This window comes from Euprymna scolopes, chromosome 4 (assembly GCF_053919585.1).
Source record: "Euprymna scolopes isolate OS-2025 chromosome 4, ASM5391958v1, whole genome shotgun sequence".
NCBI classification, from domain to species: Eukaryota; Metazoa; Mollusca; class Cephalopoda; order Sepiida; family Sepiolidae; genus Euprymna; species Euprymna scolopes.
Window position 1 is genome coordinate 822,605 of NC_136485.1, and position 24,169 is coordinate 846,773.

At 37.1% G+C, this 24,169-nt stretch overlaps 1 protein-coding gene across 1 annotated transcript in view; it reads left to right on the forward strand.

The window, feature by feature from the left end:
- The window catches only part of LOC145266413 (uncharacterized), a 445,667-nt gene that overhangs the window by 202,032 nt on the left and 219,466 nt on the right, over positions 1-24,169 (forward strand). The window contains exon 7 of the mRNA XM_080122081.1: positions 8,169-8,301. Coding sequence (XP_079978207.1) covers positions 8,169-8,301 — 133 coding nt within the window. The remainder of the gene's footprint in view (positions 1-8,168; positions 8,302-24,169) is intronic.

The window sequence follows — 24,169 nt, forward strand, 5'->3', positions numbered from 1 at the left end:
TTAGTGCATGTTTATATTTATATATACGTCTGTGTGCACATGAGTGCATATTTATAATTTTAATAAGAAAGAATAGACTGACTGAAAAGTGTTACATCAAGGTGTAATTTTAACAGTAAACTTTTTAGTCTCTTTTATTGTTGCTTTTCTTTTCCCATTTCTTTGACAAAACCTTACGCACGCAATATCTAACTATCTTAATTGCTTGGATAAAACGAAGAAATTTGTGTCTGAAAATATACTGAGCAGGCTAAAGTGTTTGCCAAAATTCAATCATTGATTAACCACTGCAATTATTTTTTCCAAAAGTAAACATTTAATTATTATTGTTTAATACCAAGTGTCTTCAATGGGTTTCCAAACATTTTTGTACATGCATTTAAAATTGCCATAGGCTCTTGAACATTTAGCATGTTATTATGAATTTTTATGATTGTAGGTTCAAATAAACAGCTACAACAGGAATTGGAATACACCCTACTTAAGCTTAATAGTCATACCTAGTGAATTTCAAAAATGCAATCTGGACATGAGTGTACTTTAGAAGAATGATCTTTTAAACTTGAAAAAATGCCATAGAAATATATGGCATGCTTTCGACTGCTATTGGAATATATTGCATAAATCGAGAATCAGTTTTTGAATAGCATAAGAGATTCAAGGAAGGCAGGGCGACTGTGAGGAATTATGAGAGACATGGAAGCAGTAAGAAAGCCAGAACACCAGAAATAATTGGCCAAATAAAGAATTTCATGGATTGATCTATAGAGACAAAAAGTGTAGAGTTTGATGTCAGTGTGGGAATTGTACGCACAATTATTCACGAGGGACTGAAGATACTGAAGATTTGCGCGAAATTTGTCTAAAGGGTACCCAGAGAAGATCAGAAATAAAGATATTGTCATGGGTATCAATATAGTTCATCACCTTCCCTATAGTCTAGACTTTGCTCCCTGTGTCTTTTAGTTATTGCATAAGCCAAGGAAAACCTTAGAGGCTGTCGTTACGAGAAAATTCAAGAGATGAAAGAGGCTGTGACGATAGTCATTGACACTGTCACAAAAGAGGACTTCCATGGGACCTTCTAGAATTTGTTGGAACGGTACAAAAAGTACATTACAGCCGGAGGCGATTACTTTGAAGGGGACTAGAGTTTTATTTGTGTACTATCAATAAAAGTTGCCCATACGAAAAATGTCTGGAAACTTATTGAAGGTACCTCGTACGTACAAAGATTTGCTTAGCAAATGCAATTCAAATTTTCAGAGAGAATAAGTTTTTTTTTGTAATAATTAGGAAAATGAAGTGGGCCAAAAAAGTTTGTAAAAACCTTTTTTAACGAAAATTAAATGCAATTACATTATTAAGTTTTAGACAGTGTGCTATTATGGTAGTTGTACCATCTCTCATTAAATTCTTTGAATGAAAAGTATTAAATTTTATCTTAAATTTTATCCAGAAACTGAATTTTTGAATGGTTATGACTATTTAACCCTTAATCTGTTTTCTTTCATTTTTAAATCTATCAACCTTCTATCAACAAATGATGGCAAATTCTGCACTGCTTCAAGTCAAATGTGAGAAGATACATATTTAATCCTCTCCAAGAAATCTTTTTTTTTACAACTTAATAATTTGGTGTTCATTCTTGTAAACCTTTCTCTTACCAGAGGGTTTCCATCGGATTTTATTCCGGGCTCTGGTTAATACAATTCACCAGTCATTCAACAAATATTACTTCAGCTGAAAGCCAAGCTTTTCTGAACCGAGAAGCGTGGTTTGTGCGCGTTATCTTGGTGGACAATGAGACTGTTTGGTATCGTCAGTCTGTGAACTCAACCTTTGCAATAAATTCACTTCCAAGAACGATCAATAATCCACTTAATTCATTTTAACGCTATCCGGAACCAGAAATGGCCTAACAATTTTATCACCCAAATCCTGGTCCAAATCATTACTCTCACACCTACCTGTTGACGTTCATACTGTAGACAATAGCTGGCGCCTTTTAGTAATCATCCTTTATCCAATCCCCAGGGTCGTCCAGCGTTCCTCCTGTTTCATGAGTTCACAAAACATTGTAAAATCTGTTTTCAGACACTTAGTGATCACTGCTAATCGCTACTAAAATTTTACATCACTCAAAGGGGAACATTTGGTCAGTGGAAAAAATTATACGAAAAGAGAGGTTGATACAACCTGGCCAGTCCATTATCGGAAGGACTACAATGTCCTTCAGGGTTATAAATCCGGATTTTCCTCTGAATTCTATCAGTGTCTTATCTCGCTTATATATATATATATATATATATATATATATATATATATATATATATATATATATATATATATATATATATATAAAATAAAATAAAAATAAAATAAAAATTACAATTAAATTTACCAAAATGATCCAAGATGGTAAAATTAAAGTATATTATAAATATTAAAGAATTAATATTTATAAAGTTATCTCAGCCAGATGTAAAAGCTCGATAAAACCAAATAGGAAATAGAGCTTATAAAACGAGCAAACAATTAATAAAACATCTTCCGAGACATAAATATAAATAAGAAAGATCAAGATTATTTATTTATTTATTTTCAATTAAGTGTTTTCTAATAACTCTTGCTGACATTATTTTAAGTGATGACTTGTACATTTCAGTTGACCTACGCGGTACACGAACTGATGTAAAAGGTGCATTATTTACACGTGCGCGTGCTCATCATAGACGAGAACAGCTATTGAAATTATCTGTAATTCTTGCCAGAGGAAGGTTAGCTTAGTATCACAGCGAGTTCAAGTATTTATTTCATTAAATTCAAAATGAATACCCTTAAAAGCTGCACCCATGTATTTATCTTCATTACAAACCGAGAAACTGTGACACAGGGCTGGGAGGTGGGATATAAAGCTAATGTACAGAATATATAGAAGGTGCAATCTGATCGGCTGTGTCGGAATTTCTTAGCAGGGACGCTTTAGGCGATTGGCAATAGATCGGTTAAGCCGATTTCAATAGGATTTTTCATTTAAATGTTCTCTCCTTGTTAATATCTTCTCAAACTTTTCTCAATCTTCAATCTTCAATCTATCCATTTAACGATCATCTCGACTTATATGAAAAAATGCCAGTCAAAATACGAAAATATGTAAGTAAATAAATATTTAGCTTTTTTAAATTATATTACACATCAATAATGTGCATGTAAATTAAAACAAACAGCCTTGCATGATGAATAATTGCATTCAGAGCCACATATTCACATGGGGGAATTATTAAAAGTGCAGCGTTGTTTAAGCTATTTCGCATGTAATATAATTCAACGCTCATTATACTAGAGAGTATGTTAGCATTCATTCCAGATATCCACTTATAGAATATCCTTTCTTAGTTAGAGACGAATTAGGCACCAACAATTAATAGCCACTCTCCTGCGAGACACCAAGGAGAATAATACTTAAATATTACACTCTATTGATAGATTTGATTACAGAGCATGTAAGAGCTTTTATGTGAACATTCGAGGCAAGTAAATAACAGCTGGGTCTTTATTCTTGTTATAAGCTTTGAATAGTGGGCACAAATGCATCATCTTATTGATTCCAAAGGTAGACATAAGATTTATGTGGAGTTCGGTTAACTATCATTTTTAAAGTGATAATACAGGGTGGGGCAGAGCACCTTGCTGATTTAAATATTAATAAATGAGCAAACAAGCAAGCTGATCTGCCCCACCCTGTATGATAATCACCTTACAGACCCAAACTAGTGCCTCTCATACTTTTAGTTGGTCTTTACGAAAGTGAAAATCGAAATGGACAAAACATGTACATATTTGGTATGAAATATACTTGTAAAAAACAAAACGATCTAGTCAATTAAACTTCCCAAACTATTCTTTAAAACTGCTGCTAAGCGCTGTTGAGCGATTACTTTTATTCATTTCACTGTTTATTCTAAATTTAATAGAATTCAATAGTGTTGGAGTCCTATTAATTGTTTACAACCTTTATTATTAACATAATAATGCTATGCAATATCGATTGAATCAATGGCGCTTACTTCCAATCAGATAATTCTTCGATCAATCTTTTTCAGTTATGGAAGTTTTAATTATTATCTTTTTTTACCAGAAGTATTGATATTTGTGACATAAATGCAGAGGTCGTTCCAAAAGTAATTAATCCTTTTTTAACTTAAAAGAAGTTGAAGAACTACGAACACGGGAGGTGTCCCATTAGAATAAGTGACCTTTGTGCGTTAGAATTACCTTTTTTACATAGTCACCACCATTTTCAACTTTTGTCACACCTCTGTCACCTATTACGATATGAAAAAAAAGCTACGTAGCCGTGTAGGCTTTTTTTACAAAGGTGTCACTAGTTATCAAGGACCAGAGACCACTCGAGGAGAAGGGTTAATAAGTGTACAGGGTCAATGGGACAGTAACGTAGTAATTGTTATTAATGGCAATTTGGTAAATTGGATTATTTAAGGGGAACGGCTGATCAAGAACCCGTTTACGTTGGACTTGAAGATGACCATAGTCAGCCGGAAAGCAGGCAAATGGAAGAGAGTTCCACAGGTGTGCAGTTCTAAGAAAAAAGCTTTGTTCAATGAATCTACATTTAGGTTTAGGCACGGATAAAGAGTGGGGGAAATTATTGATAATGTTTTCAGCTGAACGAGTGTTTCTCGTGAATGTTTGGCGAGGAGGGACCATAGATTGGAGCCCATACAAGCACTCGCCATGAAAATAACGATAAAGCAGAGACAAGCTCGCAATGTCTCTTCTGTGAGAAAGAGGCTGCAGGGAAGAGAAAAGGGCATCCCCCACTAGGCTACAAAGTCTATTTTGAACTCTGTCAAGGCAGGATAATGTCTTTGTAGCAGTTCCTGCCCAGATGTGGCAACAGTAATCCATCCTTGGATGTACCGGGCTCTTATATAGGTAGAGAATTGCATTAGCAGTGGGATATCTACTGGATCGATAGAAGGATCCCACCATTTTCTCAGTAACCTTGGCAACAGATTTGATGTACGTGTTCCATTTCAGATCAGGAATAATGGTCAAGCCCAGGAGCTTGTCAAAACATGGAGCCTCCCCAAAACGAGAGCCATTCATTTCAATTGATGCCAGATGGGGATCAGAGCGTTGATGATGGAAATACAAAAGCTTAGTTTTAGATACATTAAAAGTAACCAGCCACCTCTTTCCTCATTGTACCACATGCTCAAGATTAGAAGAGAGAGAATCAGAGAGAACTTTGTCATTTACAGCCTTTGATGTAGTGCCATATATGGTAGTGTCGCCAGCATAAATGTCTACGACTGATCTAAGGATATGATTTGGAAGATCATTAATGGAGATTAGGAAGAGAGTTGGACCCAGGATGGAACCCTGAGGAACTCCAGCATTAATACTGTGAGCTTCTGATTTCTGCCCATAAACTACTCTTATGAACCTATCAGAGAGACATGATTTAATAATTGAGAAGACATTTCCAGCTATACCGTAACTGGAGATCTTGTGAATAGACCTTTATGGCATACTCTATTAAAGGACTTTACCATGTCAAAAGCAACTGCCCTAGAAAGCAAGCCTCTGTCAAGATATTCGCTAATCCTATGAGATATAAGTGTTAGCACATCTGCTGTAGATCTAACAGAACAGAAACTATATTGTATGTCCCTAAGAAGTTCAGTTTTGCTGAGGTGGTTGACTACTTCTCTATTTAACACAGATTCCAGCAACTTACTCATGACACACAGGAGACTTATAGGTCTATACTAAGAGGGAGATAACCGATCACCTGAATTCTTAAATATTGGCCATACTGATGAGGTTTTTCAGGATGCTGGGAAGCAATTCTCCTTAAGACAACGCTTAAAGAGCTTTGTAAGTATGGAAGCTAGTTCTGGTTGAAGCTTTTTTAGCACTATAATAGGAATGCCGTTAAGGTCAGTTTCCTTACTGGAATCAAGGTTTTTGATTAGCTTACCAACATCACGCACAGATATTTGGATGTCATATAGAGTGTTTTCTGATACAGGAGGAAATACTGGGAGTTGGCGGCCTTGGTTGTATAATGTAGAATTAGCTAAAAAGTTATTGGCAAAGAGTTTGGTTTTAACTGATGCTAACGAGATTACCTCAGGTCCATTGATGATAGTTGGGATAGAGCACACGCTTCTGTTCAGTATTCTGTTCGCTATTTGCCCAAAATAATGGGAACCAAGCCACTGTTCAGCTACTTTGGACTTGACGGACTGAGCATACAACTCTCCTGCATTCTTTATTACTCTTTTACAGTGGTTACTGGCAGTTCTAAAAGCGGCTTTAGTCTTAGTATATCTATTATGTTGGTAGCTATGGAAAAAGTGATTGTGCGCAATGGCAGCAGCACATTCTGGAGAGTACCACGGTTGGCTGTTAGGTTTTTGCTGGAATTTTTTCGAAGGAATGAAACGGTCTAGACAGTTATTACCGCAAGCAAAGAAAGATGTATATGACTGTCTGGCAGGCATGCGACACGAATTATATATATATATATATATATATATATATATATATATATATATATATATATATATATTATTTTTGTTGTTGTTGCTATTATTACTTTTAGTGTTTTTGCTATTATTTAACTCCTTGTTTATGAACACATATCTAAAGAAATGGCAAAAACACTAGAGGATGACCTCCAATCTGTAGTGGAATGGGGACATAAATTGATGGTCACATTCAATGCTGCCAAGACTAAACTGGTTTCCTTCAATAACTACAAGAAACCTTCTCTGCCACCAGTAGCAATGGCCAGTGACTCCCTGTCTGAGAGTACATCTTTCAAACTGCTTCAAAGGAAACATGAGTTGGAACAATTATATTGAAAACATTGCCAGGGCCGCTGCAAAAAAGGTAGGCTCTCTCTACCGTGCTAGAAAACTACTGACACCTGAAAGCATCCTGTATCTTTATAAGGCCACCATTCGCCCATGTATGGAGTATTGTTGTCACATCTGGGCTGGTGCGTCTACTACTAGTCTCTCGCTCCTAGACAAGGTTAAAAAAAGAGTCGCCAATCTGATAGGCCCTGAACTGGCATCTAAGCTTCAGCCTCTGTCCCATCGACGAAACGTTGCACCCCTCTGCTTGTTCTACAAGTATTTTTATGGTGAATGCTCTGACGAACTGCAGACACTTGTGCCCCCACGACGCAGACACCCTGGACAAACCCGACAGGCAGCTAAATCCCACCCCCACACAGTAGAGATCCCTAGATGTAAAAGATCTTTCTACTCCAGTAGTTTCTTCCCCAGAACCGCTAGACTCTGGAATTCCATTCCAGGATCCTGCTTCCCTAACTGTACTGACATGCAAAAGTTCAAGTGCAACGTGAACCGACATCTTGCTGCCCAAATCCCTACATAGTGCCCCAGTAGTTGCTGACCCTGATAGTAGCCCCCTACACCTGAGTGGCAATGTGCCTTGTTTGGGGTGAAAATGTAAAAAAAAAAAAAAAAAAAAAAAAAGCATTGCAATATATCTAACTTTCAGTTTTATTTCCAACATTAAATGTTATTAACCTCCGATTTTTCTTACCGGCATATTGAGCTTCCAATTTGTGTGATGGCTTCTAATTTAAAAACAACGCTTTCCCCTTACATTTGTAATTTCATGTATGTATGTATGTATGTATGTATACATCATCATCATGCATGTATGTATGTATGTATGAGTATATATATATATATATGTATATAGGAGTGTGCATGTGTGTGGGAGAAGAACGGGAGAGAAATATGGACACACAGAGGGACAGAGGAACGTTATACATAAAATAGCCTGATATCCAAGAGGTTTACACTGATATTTTAATACGTTTGAACAAAAATAGAAAGAAGTTAAGTAAATTAAATCAACATTAGGAAGAATATTGTCCATTTATTTTTTAAAACATTATATGTGTATACATTGTATTTTAAAACATTATATGTGTGTATTTATCAATTAATCAAAGACACCAGAACTAACTATATATATATATATATATATATATATATATATATATATATATATATATATATATATATATATATATATATATAAGATAAAATGTCTTTAATAATTATGCTAATATCGTATATATTCTTTCCAAGGTCGATCGAACAAACCAGCTCCTCGCGTGGCTCAACTTGACTATGAACCTCGACAAACACAGTCAAAAAAGAAAGTTTTGCCCATTTTGGATTGTTGTGTTATACCAGCCAGTAAGTTGATTACTGGACATAGGTAAGCATGTAATTTTTTATTATTGTTTATATTAAATAAGCACAGATTAAAAGATAAATTATGCCCATGTTATTTGATATTAGCAAATGAAATTCGCCAGATATTTATTACGTCATGTCAGGGAAAAAGATGATCATTGAAATTATAGGTTTGTTCAAAAATTTATATTAGACGCCAGGTGATGATGGTATGACAATTTTACATATTTATACAAAGTCAGTCAGAATAGTCTTGCACAGAGATAGATTCGTACTTATCCATTTTTGTGACGATAATCTGCAACTAAGAAAAGTAGGAATGTTTATTTGTAATTCTGTTTCAATCTCCAAATCTATAAAGTTGTCCGTTTTTATCGCTCTGACATTGATATTAAAAGTCTATTTTTTTACTTTTTTTATTTAAAAATATTAAAACGAACTTTATAATATATAACACGATCAGCCGGTCACTGAGGTGTGGCTGGCTTCACATATTATACTAAATGTCTTAGAAGTGGTCTCGGGAAGACGTAAAGATGGCCGGTCATCAGGGTCTGTGTAAGAAGAAAAACATACCTGAGATGTTGGATGTGCTGTGTAGCTCCTTCTTCTCCCAAGATGACTTCTTCACTCTGGTGACGTTCTGGTTGGAATTTTCTTCATCCTCCGGACCGCTTCGTTGTTTCAATGAAGGCATTTATGACAGACACAAAAAACGACACGCGACACAATTGTAATATATATGAAATATATATGCCCAGTCTGTTAAATCCAAGGTAGCTGATATTTCCTCCTATAACACAGAACAAGCTAGGTAACATACAAATATCCGTGCATGATACACCCGGTCAATATGCAAGCCTCCTAGACCTTTTTCTCTCAACTTCCCCTGAGCTATGTTCATGTTCCGTTCATTCTCCTCTGGGATCCTCTGACCACTCCGTTGTATCAGTTAAGATAAAAATGAAATGTAGGAAGCCCCCAGACGTACCCTTCCACCGTACTGTATACCGATACTCTATGGCTGACTGGGATAGCTTCCGTACATTCATATCTGATTTACCTCTGCACTCCATGTTTAAAAAGGAAGTGTCCTCTATAGTATCAGATCTGACCGAATGGTTAATTGTAGGCATAGACCAATTCATACCATCTAAAAAATTCCAACAAAAACCTAACAGCCAGCCATGGTTCTCCCCAGAATGTGCTGCTGCTATCGCGCACAGAAATCACTTTTTCCATAGCTACCAACGTAATAGATGCACTGAGACTACAGCTGCTTTCAGTACTGCCAGCAACCACTGTAAAAGAGTAATAAAAAATGCAAGAGAGCTATATGCCCAGTCTGTTAAATCTAAGGTAGCTGATCAGCGGCTTGGTTCCCACCAGTTTTGGCAAATAACAAATAGGAGGTCATCTCGTCAGCGTCAGACAAGGCCAAACTATTTGCAAAGAACTTTGCAGCTAATTCTACCCTATGCGACGAAGGCCATCAACTCCCCATATTTCCTCCTATAACACAGAACAAGCTAGGTAACATACAAATATCCGTGCATGAGGTCGCCAAGCTAATCAAGAACCTAGATTCCAGTAAAGCAACTGGCCCTGATGGCATCCCAATTATAGTGTTAAAAAAGCTTCAACCAGAACTTGCTCCCATACTTACAAAACTATTTAATCGCTGCCTTAAGCAGAAGTGCTTTCTGACTCCCTGGAAGACCTCATCAGTTTGGCCTGTATTTAAGAATTCAGGTGATAAGTCATCTCCCTCTCAGTACAGACCAATAAGTCTCCTGTGTGTTATGAGTAAGTTGCTGGAATCCATATTAAATAGAGAAATAGTAAACCACCTCAGCAGGAATAACCTTCTTAGTGACACACAATATGGTTTCCGCTCTGCAAGATCTACCGCAGATGTGCTGACGGTTATATCCCACAGGATTAGTGAATCTCTTGACAAAGGCTTCCTTTCTAGGGCAATTGCTCTTGACATATCAAAGGCCTTCGACAAGGTATGGCATAAGGGTCTACTTCACAAGATTTCCAGCTACGGTATAACTGGAAATGTTTTCTCAATCATTAAATCATTTCTCTCCTATAGGCTCATAAGAGTAGTGGTAGATGGACAAAAATCGGAGGCCTGCAATATAAATGCTGGAGTCCCTCAGGGGTCAATCCTAGGCCCAACTCTCTTCCTGATCTACATCAATGACCTCCCTAAACACATACTTAAATCATTCGTTGACATCTATGCTGATAACACGACCATCTACGGCAACACATCAAAGGCTGTAAATGACAAAGTTCTCTCTGATTCTCTCTCCTCTGATCTCGAGCGCGTGGTTCAGTGGGGGAAGATGTGGCTGGTTACCTTTAATGTATCCAAAACAAAACTCCTATCCTTACATCATCAACGCTCTGATCCCCATCTGGCATCAATTGTGATGGATGGCTCTCGTCTGGGTGAGGCCCCGTGTTTTGACAAGCTTCTGGGTTTGACCTTTACTCCTGATCTGAAATGGAACACGTACATCAAGTCTGTTGCCAAGATCGCTGGAAAGATGGTGGGATCCTTCTACCGCTCCAGAAGATATCTCACTACTGATGCAATTCTCTTTCTATATAAAAGCCAAGTACGTCCAAGGATGGAATACTATTGCCATATCTGGGCAGGAGCTGCTAAAAACAGCCTATCCTGCCTTGACAGAGTACAAAATAGACTTCGTGGCTTAGTGGGGGATGCCCTTTTCTCTTCCCTGCAACCTCTATCCCACAGAAGAGACGTTGCGAGCCTATCCTTGTCTTATCGTTATTTCTATGGCAGGTGCTCGTCTGAACTCCAATCTCTGGTCCTCCCTCGCCAATCTTTCACGAAAAACACCCGTCTAGCTGAATCCACTGTGAAAAATTTCCCCCACTCTATATCTGTGCCTAAATCAAAACGTGGATTCCATGAACAAAGCTTCTTTCTTAGAACTGCACGCCTGTGGAACTCTGTTCCGTCTGCCTGCTTCCCACCGGACTACAACTTGGATGTCTTCCAGTCCAATGTTAACAAATTCCTAATGAACCGCCTCCTTAAGTAAACACTTCATCAAATCTCCACACTAACGTAATGTACTTGCAATAACCCTTATCCCTGAGTGGCTTCCGGGCCTTGATAAGTGGTGATCACTGTGTACCCCCCCCCAAAAAAAAACAAAAACATAACTATTTTATTTTACATTATGGATACCATATATATTACAAAAACTTTTACAATTTACATCATATCTTCAAAACTAAACTAACTAGCCTAACTAATATTGAGGGAGGGGGTGCTCCCCCTATTTACGGAGAGACAGAATTATGTGTGCCCACCTCATGATGGTCCGTGCAGAAAGAGACAGAGCTAGAAAGGGAATTATGGGAATGCATTTCTTTGTATCTCTACGCTCATGGCCAAATCACCACTCGGTCACGCTGTAGAGTGTGTTAGAACTCGTGGCACTGAGAAATAGTGCCACAATATACTCAGTATTGGAAATGCGAGCGAATTCATGAAGGTAAGATTATTTGCATATTTCTTTGAAAACGAACTTTTATTAATTAATTATGCATTTTTTATGGTATCTTATTACATGATTGGTTTTATTTAACTATTACGCTCAATTTTATTTATTCATAGTTTTCACATTGTGCATGAGTTCATACCTTTTAAAATAAAATGCTATATCACGCCCATATATATATATATATATATATATATATATACAATGTATCACAGAAGTAAGTACACCCCTCACATTTCTTCAAATATTTAAGTATATCTCTTCATGTGACAACACTGAAAAAAAGATCTTTGAACACAATAAAAAGTAATCGGTCTGCAGCTTAGATAACAGAGTTAATTTATTTTCCCTTAAAAAAAAACTAAAAGTATAGCCATTATAAGCTAAATCCCTGGCAACAGAAGTGAGTACACCCCTTACGAAAAGTTGTCAATGTTAACATACAACATGCCAACTGTCAATATTTTGTGCGGCCACCATCGTTATCCAAAACTGCCTTTACTCTCCTAGGCATGGTGTTTACCAGAGCTTCACGTGTAGCCACTGGAATGCTCTTCCACTCTTCAATTACGACGTCGCGGAGCTGGCAGATATTTGGGACTTTGCGCACCTCCACCTTCTGCTTGAGGATGCCCCAAAGATGTTCTATTGGGTTCAAGTCTGGGGACATTCTTGGCCAATCCATCACCTTTACCATCAGCCTCTTCAGTAAAACAGTGGTTGTCTTGGATGTGTGTTTTGGGTCATTGTCATATGGAAAGTGTGTGTGGGGAGGGGGAATCGTATATAGTGACCATAGATTGGTGTTCGGTCGAGCACTTATCATGAAGCAAAGACTATTTGTTTTACTGCCTTTGTTGTACTAAGGACCTACCAAGAAGACCTCGTATGTAATTCAATGCATGTGAAAACCATTATTTATAAATAAAATCACAATTATAAATTAAATTAAAAAAAATTAAATAAGAAAATGCATCAGCATTCGCTTATATACATATATCATATATAATAGATAAACAAGAAAATGCCTTTTCTGTTCAAATTACATCTATTTTAGATTGTAGCTAGAAATCAATATCACTTGATCGTAAATAATTTTACTGGAAACAAAAAGAAATATCAGAGAACATCTTTCTGTGCGAAGGATTTTCAACCTCTTTTTGTCCTTAGATAAATGAGTTTTGTTTTTGTCGTTGAATTGAATTATTAGTCTACACTTATAAGAATTTTGAAGCTATTAGATTATAAGTGTTAAAGATATTGTCAGCTAGGCGATGGTTGTCACCACCAGAGAATTGAAGACAATCAGTGTAGTAAGCAGAAAATTACCATAACGGAATTATGATAATTAACTGACAATCTCTTTAAGCCTTATAATCAACTAGCTCAAACATTCTTATCAGTGTATACCAATAGTTCAATTCAACAACAACAACAACAACAAAACTATTTTTTTCTGAATATATAAAAATATATAAAGTATACATATGTAACGTTGGCGTTACATACAAACAAGAGAAAACATAAATAAATATCCGCGTCGGCATTTTTTCTTTAAAAAAAAATTCTCCGTTGCTGCTGATACTCTCCCATGCGCTCGTACTCGCTATGTTACACATATGTGAGTGTATATCGTAAACTTTAGTAATAAATAGGGATAAATAGTAAACTTGTTTATCTAAAAATAAAACTGACGAATTCGAGGATTACATCCACCGAATCGTTGTGAAGATAACATTTAAGTGAAGAAAGTAGTTCGAATAACTCAAATAATATGAAAATATATTCAGATGTAAAAATTTCCGGAAGAAAACATTGTAAATGGTTCAGAATTTCTATGTTATGAAAGTTGAACATTTTTCAAACTTTAGATATGCCTATTTTAACGAAGATTGAATAATATCTATTATATTTTTCAATGAAGCCTGGTAGTTGTCTTGAATCTCTTAATCGCCTAGAAAGATATACGACAGAATCTCCATTAAAACTTCAAATATATACTACTAGCAGACCGCACGGCGTTGCGCGGTCGTAAAATACGCTTAAATATCATATTTTAATTAGTACAGATTTCTTGTTTATTATAACAGACAAAAACCGTAGGTATTAAACGTAACCTTAAATTCCTTTAAAAAATAAAGTAAAAAAAACAAAACAAAACAAAAAAAACGGATGGAAACTGAGACATGTGCATGCGAGTATCATGTTTTTTCTAAACAGTTCACTTTTTATAAGTAAAAAAAAATATTCGAGCTCAGATCGAAACCAAAACGTAAAGGCAGTGAGTCAAATACAATAACCATTGCACTTGCTTGCGACAATTTATAAAAGTGTTTTTAACACCTCGTGGAAAACAAATAAAACTCCAATAACTCATTAGTGCCAATGTTTCAATTTTGACCGTAACAACCTTTTTTTTCGGAAGAAAACCGATTAAAAAGTTTTCTGCTTGTCTGATTAACCTATATATCAATTTTCAAGTCTGTAAATTAAAATTCGTTGAGTATATGGGTTGAGAAGTGTTCTGATCGCAATATGCGCATAAATATTATATTTTAATTAATGCAGTATTCTTATTTATTTTACAAAAACACCGTAGCTATTAAACGTAACGTCAAATTAAAAAAATAGAATGAAACTGAGACATGTGCCTGCGAGTGTTATGTTTTTTCTAAACAGTTCATTTCTTGTAAGTAAAAAAAGTGCTCGAACTGAGGTCGAAACCAAAACCTAAATACAACGAGTCAAGTACGATAAACATTAGCCAACCGGAACATGATGTTCTAATGCTGTTTTCAAGCCCACTATTCTTAATATAATGTGAACCATTAGCGCAGGTGCATTCGTGAAACAGATATCAAACAGATCAAAATCCGACGGCCTCTACGTACCAACTTTTCTAAATTTTGACTCATCAGCAGCCCTATTTCCGGATGAAAACCGATTAAAAAGTTTTCCACATGTCTGAATAACCTATATATTAATTTACAAGTCGGTAGATCAAAGTATATTTGATGAGAAAACTCATCAAACACACATTCTCACGTTTATAGATATACTAGCATGTCGCCTGACGTTGCCCTGTCGTAAAATACAAGGGCCCGACAATATTTTTCGGACACTTTAGTATTCGACTTTCCGTGTACCATGGAATGGCGAAATTCCTTCAATAGAATAGCATAAACATATAAAGACAATACTTTTTTTTATTACAAGGTGGTCACCACTTATCAAGGCCTGGAAGCTACTCGGGGATAAGGGTTATTGCGTGTACAGTACGTTAGTGTTCAGATTTGATAAAATGTCTTACTTAAGGGGGCGGTTCATCAGGAATTTGTTTATGTTGGAAATTTGTTATTTGTTTATGTTTATGTAATAAAAGTGGAAGAAAATTGATTAGGTAAGGAAACATATTTAATTTGTATCATTTTTTACAAAACACACGAGGCATTATTTCTCGGACATTGTTGAAAAACCGCTAATATTCTGCAATATCACCTTTCTTCTCAATAACTTTTATCAATCTCTCTTCATAATGATCAAACATATGCACAATAACATCTCCACGTGTTTCTATTAGTTGTTTTTTAGCATCTAGTATTCGTTCCCATAGTTGAGCCTCATTCGTTATTTCAGGTCCATCAGAGACAAGTTGCGCAAGCATTTCCCAAACATTTTTCATTAAATTTAGATCTGGGCTTTTTGCAGGCCATTCCAAAGTAGTCATATTCACTTTAGCCATCCATTCTTTCATGTGTTTTGACACATGAATGCTGCAATTGTCTTGCTGTAGAACGAAATCATTCCTCATCTCTCTTCTTATTCTTGGTAGGGCTTTCTCGTCCAGCAACTGTTTGTAGCTTTCGCTGTTCTATCGTCCTTTCAGCCACTCCAACCATATATTTCCATTAGCAAAGATCATACTCCAAACCATAACTCCTCCTCCCATCTGTCGTTTGTTCAATACAACAGGCTCACCACTCTTCGGCCAAGTACACCATCCATCGGGCCCATCAAACTTGAAACACTTCTCATCAGTAAATATAACCTTCTTAAAGTCAACATGCTTTGTCAACCATCTTGTAGCACTCTCCAGTCTTGCTCCTTTGTGTTTCTTTGTTAGTGTAATATTTTTCTTAGCCTTTGCATACTTCAAACCAATCCTATGCAGCGTTCTTTGTACTGTTCGGACGTTTACATCCAATTCACATTTCTCCTTCACTTTTCTTGCTGTAACTTTTTCTCCAGATATCAAAAGCCGTATCACAGTCCTCTTCATTCTCCTTTCAGTCCTCTCGCCAATTGATCTTTTCTGTCCTCTCTTCCTTTCCGCTCGGAGTTTGTTTTCAGCATGTATTCGACCGTTGATTTCGACAGCTTCAAATCCATTGCGATCCTTCTATTACGGAGGCCATCTTCCCGCTTCTTCCCTGCCAAACAAACGACTTCTTTTGAATGCATTTTACCCTATTAAACTTAATTGTTTTGCCAGTAGAATAGAACAGATAATTGAATCTAATGATGACAGATACATGAAAACCGCTTTTAATAAAATAGAAATTTTATCATGTCCGAAAAATAGTGTCACACAAGTTTTCGCAAAAATTACAAAAAATAAAATTATCAAAGCCAAACTAAAAAAATGATTACACTAGTAGTGGATTTTAACTCCCAAATTACGTACTTACAATCTCCAAAGGTTTTGGCACTAATAACCACCTTGAAGTACTTTTTTCAAAGTGTCCGAAAAATATTATCGGGCCCCTGTACGCATAAATATTATATTTTAATTAATGCAGATTAAAAAAAAATAAATAGAAATAAAAATACTTTAAAAATTAAGTGAAAAAAAGAAAGAAACTCAAACATTCGTTGAGTATATAGGATGAGAATTGTCCTCACACGCACACACATTCTCACTTTTATAGAATACTAGCAGTATCTACTAACCGGCGTTGCCCGGTGGAAGCGTGTCCCCCCTCGAAAACAATTAAAGTACGGTTGTTGTTGTTGTTGTTGCTGGCCGACCGAAAAAAAACACCCCCGACTATTCATGGTAAGAAAGGCTATCTGAATCGATACCTCAACCTCCCCTTGTGAAGAATGGGTGGACAAATTTGGTGTAGTAAAGATATTGAGCTAGCCCTAGTCGTAAAATAATAATAATAATAATAATAATAATAATAATAATAATAATAATAATAATAATAATGATAATAATAATAATAATAATAATAATAATAATAATAATAATAATAATAATAATAATAATAATAATAGCAGCTAGGGTAAAAATAAATGAAAATAGACGCAAGGGTGGGTTGTAGTTATTAATCAACAATAAAATGAGTATAGTTCAATAGGTGTTTTTTTACATAGACATAGCCACTTATCAAGGCCCAGAGACCACTCGAGAATAAGGGTTAAGAGTGTACAGTAGTCAATTTGACAATATAGTAATCGTTAGTAATGGAAATTCGGTAAATTTGTTAATTTAAGTGGAACGGCTAATTAAGAACTTGTTTACGTTGGACTTGAAGACAACCATATTGTAGTCAGCTGGAAAGCAGGAAAACGGAAGACAATTCCACAGGCGTGCAGTTCTAAGAAAGAAGCTTTGTTCATGTAATCTACGTTTATGTTTAGGCACAGATAATGAGTGGGGGAATTATTGATAGTGTTTTCAGCTAGACAAGTGTTTTTTTGAAAGTTTGGCGAGGAGGACCATCGATTGAAGCTCAGTCGAACACTTGCTATAAAAATAACGACAAAACAGAGAAAAACTCGCAACATCTCTTTTGTGAGATAGAGGTTGCAGAGAAGAGGAAAGGACATCTCCTACTAGGCTACGAAGTATATTTTGAACTCTATCAAGGCAGGACAAGTCCTTTCTAGCAGCTCCTGCCCATATCTGGCAACAGTACTCCATCCTTGGACGTACCTGGCTCTTATATAGATAGAGAATTGCATCAGTAGTCAGAGATCTATTGGATGGATAGAAGGATCCCACAATTTTTCCAGCGGCTTTGCCAACATATTTGATGTACGTGTTCCATTTCAGATCAGGAGTAAAGGTCAAACCCAGAAGCTTGTCAAAACATGAGGCCTCCCCAAGACGAGAGCCATCCATTTCAATTGATGCCAGATAGGGATCAGAACGTTGATAATGTAAAGATAGAAGCTTGGTTTTAGATGTATTAAAAGTAACCAGCCACTCCTTTCCCCATTGTATCACGTGCTCAAGATCAGAGGAGAGAGAATCAGAGAGAACTTGGTTGTTTACGGTCTTTAATGTGCTACCATAGATGGTAGTGTCATCAGCATAAATGTCTACGAATAATGTAAGGGTGTGATTTGGAAGATACTTAATGGAGATTAGGAAGACAGTTGGGCTCAGCAGAGACCCCTAAGGGACTCCAGCATTAATACTGGTGTTCTGCAGTTTAAATAACCGTTGTTCCACAAGTAACGCACTGACATTTACAGTTTAACATATAAAAAAATTCTGTGTTTACATTTTTGTGAGGAAGTTGGTTGGTCGCAGCGAGCATAATAAAAAAGAAAAACAATTGAAACTGTGGTAATGTTGACTGGTTACTTACCGGCCTCCACGACGAAAAATGGTTCGTCTCAATGTTGTAATAAGAAGCAGAAATGTATTTAAAAACGTAAACATAAATCCTATCGTAAGGAAATGAAACGAAAGTGATTCGATAATTTTTACATTTTTTTTATTGTGCATTTATTTTTATTTTGTCGTACTGCAGTACTTGGTATCAATTATTTCAATTTTTACCGCAAAAAAATTAAACGAGAAAAATAATTTGTAAGCAAACAAATTAGGTGCATTCAAAATAATGAAAAATAAGAATTCACCGTTTTCGTGAGTTCTATTAAAAGAAGCCAACAAACCAAAACTGACAACGGCAAAATAATTTACTCTTCTACCTACGTAGATAAGTTTTGTGCTTTAATGTAGTTTAATGCTTTTATTCGGTCCAACAGTAGTCACCACTTGTAACATTTATAACCTTATAACATGTTACAGGTATACTGTTTAATATCTGGAAGACTACTTATTTGCGGAACATTTCAATGCGATAATCGTTTTCAGCGTCGACGAAAAGCTGTAAATGTCAGCATAATCAAGAAAAAAATTAATGAGGAAACTAAGTAAGATTTTAACAATGTCGACCAGTTGGGCGGTTTTGTTGTGGTCTACCACACTTACCAAATAAACCCCTATACAAATTACCAGCCCCCCCAAAGAAATGCGGCCATAAAGTGGGTGCTCACTTACCGTTAAATTAATATAGAAAAGTTATTCCCAATTTGTAAAAACTATAATTTTTTCATATCTTAGAAACTATTTGATTCCTGTAATTATAAACGTTATTATCGTAACCAGCGGCCATGTAAATGTAGAACGCAAGCAAAAAACAAACAAACAAACCCACAAAACAAAACAAAAACAAAAAAAACACACACACAAAAAACAAAAGAACAAACAAACACACGTATACGCACATGTATGTGTATAAGCACAAACACACGCGTGCGCAAGTTTATTCACCCTATTCGTTTAATAGCATACAAACATACAGCAACGCCATGTAGAAGGAAAACGTATAATATCAATTGCACAAATATCAACGTGTAAAAAACAAACAGAACATACCGTAAAGTGTGGGTATTTTTTGGGGTGGCAGACAAAAATATTTAAAGTTTTTTGATATAAAGTTTTTTTTTATTGTGTCCAAGTAATAATTTCTAAGCAGTTTTTTTGTTGTGCAAGCAAACAGGTGTTTGTCCTGAGAGATAAATAATGTGCAGGAAATGATTTTGTTTTTTGTTCTGTACAAGTATCTGCATTTGTCATTACGCAATATCATCGCCGAAGAAACACACACACACACACACACACACACACACACACACACACACACACACACACACACACACACACACACACACACACACAGCAATGATGTGTAGAAGAAAACTTATAATTTCAAGCGCGCAAATATCAAAAGGGGAAAAAGAAGCCGAACGTACCGTAAAGAGAAAATGTTATCTTTTGGTATTAAATAAAGATATTTTAAGCATTTTTTATATTATTTTTGTAGAAGAGCTTAAAAAAAAAATTGTGTCAAAGAAGTAATTCCGAAGTAGTTTTTTATGCAAGTAAATAATTGTTAGCGAAAGGGTTTGTCCTGACCGATGAATAATATGTAGTAAATGGTTTATGATTTTTTTTTTGCGTTTTAAATGAACAGCAGCATTGGATAATCGGTGTGTGTTTATGCTGTAAGTAATAAGGCAGAAGGTATCTCTTTCATATGTATGTAATCTGAAAAGGCCACATTGCAATATAACTAAGCGTTCGGTTTGGAGGTTGATACGGTTAATCTCGAATATAGAAATACTTAGAGTTCAGCCAATCGAAAGGAAATACGGCAAGGGAGACCTCATTATTTATATAGTGGAAAAATGGAAAGATTATGCGATGTGTATGTAATCAGTAAGCAGTTAATGGCGACGTATACACAAGAACGTAGGAAAAAGCATAAATTCACACGGTGAAGAATGGGGGAGTAAGAGGATTACAAAATAGAGGGAAAGTAGAAACTACTTCCTTTAAAGATAGTGGCGATAGTGATAATGTAGCTCATAGGATGCAATGTACGATTTTATTATAACCTCTAAATACGCCTATAATTAAGTTGTAAAGTTACAGAAGGCAGTGTCTCGACATAATAAATTTGTATGTGTCATCTGTTAGTAATTGTCTGTATTTTTGAGATGAGGTGTTTTCATTGATTGAGATTGTCGGACTGACTTCCTCATCTTGGTTGTTATTGTCACAACGTTTCGGCCGTTTTGCCCTCCGGCCTTCGTCAGGTGTTTTGTATCGAACTGGGAACCGTTTGTTAGGAGTCTCGAACCCAACCCTTTATTATTATTACTGGGGTACCGTGTTCGGACTCCAGCTAGGCTTTGGGACATAGTTGCTGATTCTCTGTTTTGAATGTTACTTTTTCACTGCCTTCGTTCAGGATTGAACTCAGCACCTTTAGGTAACTGTAAACTTTGATACAACGTCTAGGACCACTCGGCCATATGTCACTGGGACAGTAATAATAATAAAGGGTTGGGTTCGAGACTCCTAACAAACGGTTCCCCGGTTCGATACAAAACACCTGACGAAGGCCGGAGGGCAAAACAGCCGAAACGTTGATGTAGATAAGGAAAAGAGGGACTCCAGCATTAATACTGCAGGCCTCTGATTTTTGTCCATCGACCACTACTCTTATGAGCCTTTTTTTTTACACAGTGATCACCACTTATCAAGGCCCGGAAGCCACACAGGGATAAGGGTTATTGCAAGTACATTACGTTAGTGTGGAGATTTGATGAAGTGTTTACTTAAGGGGGCAGTTCATCAGGAATTTGTTTACGTAACAGGCGTGCAATTCTAAGAAAGAAGCTTTGTTCATGGAATCCGCGTTTTGATTTAGGCACAGATATAGAGTGGGGGAAATTTTTCACAGTGGATTCAGCTAGACGGGTGTTTTTCGTGAAAGATTGGCGAGGGAGGACCAGAGATTGGAGTTCAGAGGAGGACCTGCCATGGAAATAACGATAAAACAAGGATAAGCTCGCAACGTCTCTTCTGTGGGAGAGAGGTTGCAGGGTAGAGAAAAGGGCATCCCCACTAAGCCACGAAGTCTATTTTGTACTCTGTCAAGGCAGGATAGACTGTTTTTAGCAGCTCCTGCCCAGGTATGGCAAAAGTATTCCATTCTTGGACGTACTTGGCGTTTATATAGATAGAGAATTGCATCAGTAGTGAGATATCTTCTGGAGCGGTAGAAGGATCCAACCATCTTTCCACCGACCTTGGCAACAGACTTGATGTACGTGTTCCATTTCAGATCAGGAGTAAAGGTCAAACCCAGAAGCTTGTCAAAACACGGGGCCTCACCCAGACGAGAGCCATCCATCACAATTGATGCCAGATGGGGATCAAAGCGTTGATGATGTAAGGATAGGAGTTTGGTTTTGGATGCATTAAAGGTAACCAGCCACATCTTCCCCCACTGAACCACGCGCTTGAGATCAGAGGAGAGAGAATCAGAGAGAATTTTGTCATTTACAGCCTTTGATGTGTTGCAGTAGATTGTCGTGTCATCAGCATAGATGTCAACGAATGATTTAAGTATGTGTTTAGGGAGGTCATTGATGTAGATCAGGGAGAGAGTTGGGCCCAGGATTGACCCCTGAGGGACACCCGCATTTATATTGCAGGCCTCCGATTTTTGTTCATCTACCACTACTCTTATGAGCCTATCGAAGAGAAATGATTTAATGATTGAGAAAACATTTCCAGTTATACCGTAGCTGGAAATCTTGTGAAGTAGACCCTTATGCCATACCTTGTCGAAGGCCTTTGATATGTCAAGAGCAATTGCCCTAGAATGAAAGCCTTTGTCAAGAGATTCACTAATCCTGTGGGATATAACTGTCAGCACATCTGCGGTAGATCTTGCAGAGCGGAAACCATATTGTGTGTCACTAAGAAGGTTATTCCTGCTGAGGTGGTTGACTATTTCTCTATTTAATATGCATTCCAGCAACTTACTCATAACACACAGGAGACTTATTGGTCTGTACTGAGAGAGAGATGACTTATCACCTGAATTCTTAAATACAGGCCAAACTGATGAGGTCTTCCAGGGAGTCGGAAAGCACTTCTCCTTAAGGCAGCGATTAAATAGTTTCGTAAGTATGGGAGCAAGTTCTGGTTGAAGCTTTTTTAACACTATAATTGGGATGCCATCAGGGCCAGTTGCTTTACTGGAATCTAGGTTCTTGATTAGCTTGGCGACCTCATGCACGGATATTTGTATGTTACCTAGCTTGTTTTGTGTTATAGGAGGAAATATGGGGAGTTGATGGCCTTCGTCGCATAGGGTAGAAATAGCTGCAAAGTTCTTTGCAAATAGTTTGGCCTTGTCTGACGCTGACGAGATGACCTCTGGTCCATTGATAATGGCTGGGATAGAACGCACACTTCTGTTCAGGATCCTATTTGTTATTTGCCAAAACTGGTGGGAACGAAGCCGCTGATCAGCTACCTTGGATTTAACAGACTGGGCATATAGCTCTCTTGCATTTTTTATTACTCTTTTACAGTGGTTTCTGGCGTTCCTGAAAGCAGCTTTAGTCTCAGTACATCTATTACGTTGGTAGCTATGGAAAATGTGATTTCTGTGCGCGATAGCAGCAGCACATTCTGGGGAGAACCATGGCTGGCTGTTAGGTTTTTGTTAGAATTTTTTTAGATTAGGATCTTCTCTAGAGATATCTCTGCCACACGGGAAGCCATCCTTTATGTAGGCACATATTCTATGCCCATGGCGATCTTTGGGGTCAGATTTAGCTGTTAAGTTAGAGCATCCGTTAATTATGAACTCGTCTAGGGAAGTGGTCGGCCCTATTTTAGTTTCGCTTAGAAATAATATGTTCGGTTTCGTCTCCTGTAATTGGGTTTCAACCTCTGGAAGGTTGGAACGTAGACCCCTGATGTTGGAGAAGGAGACCTGGTAGTAGGGGTCTACGTTGGAAGATGGGGTTCTAGGTTTATTCGAGTTTTTTTTCTGGAGATATTTCATGTTGAGGTTTTGGGATTTGTTGAACAGGTCGGCATATTTGGTTAGAGCAGTACAGAGAGGGAAAGGAAGAGAGAAAAAGACAGGACATTTTTTTTGTAGCACACGAAAAGGTAAAGCCGTAACAATTACCCACTAGTATGGCATCGAGAGGCCCCACCAGAGACTACTGCGTGATCCAGATCCAGTCACCAAATGGCAATACAGCAGTCCCAGTATTTTGCGCCTGCTAATAGGTCAGCCTCCTTAGTGGTTAATCCAAGGTTCGGGTCCCTGACTATCAGGCGGATAACGCCAGCCCAGACAAAACGTTTACCTCCAGCACCCTTACTAGTGACATGGCCACAAGGACAGACATAGAGACAGAAAAATTTCCGACATCTCAGACTACTGGTCACCAAGTACTACGGACCTTTAAGCAGCTTTTTCTTCCGACATCTCAGACTACTGTTCACCAAATACTACCGACCTTTAAAGCAGCTTTTTCTTCACCCTTTTTCAGAAAAATCACTCACTGAATGAGGACTGAGGGACAAAAAAGGAGAAGCGAGAGTTACTGGAGCTGCCGATAACACATCTACTGTATTATCTACTCTCCATTTAATAAAAAAGGGGAGAGGAGGGGAATGGGTACAAATGACTTATTTATATCTAAGTATTAAGTCCG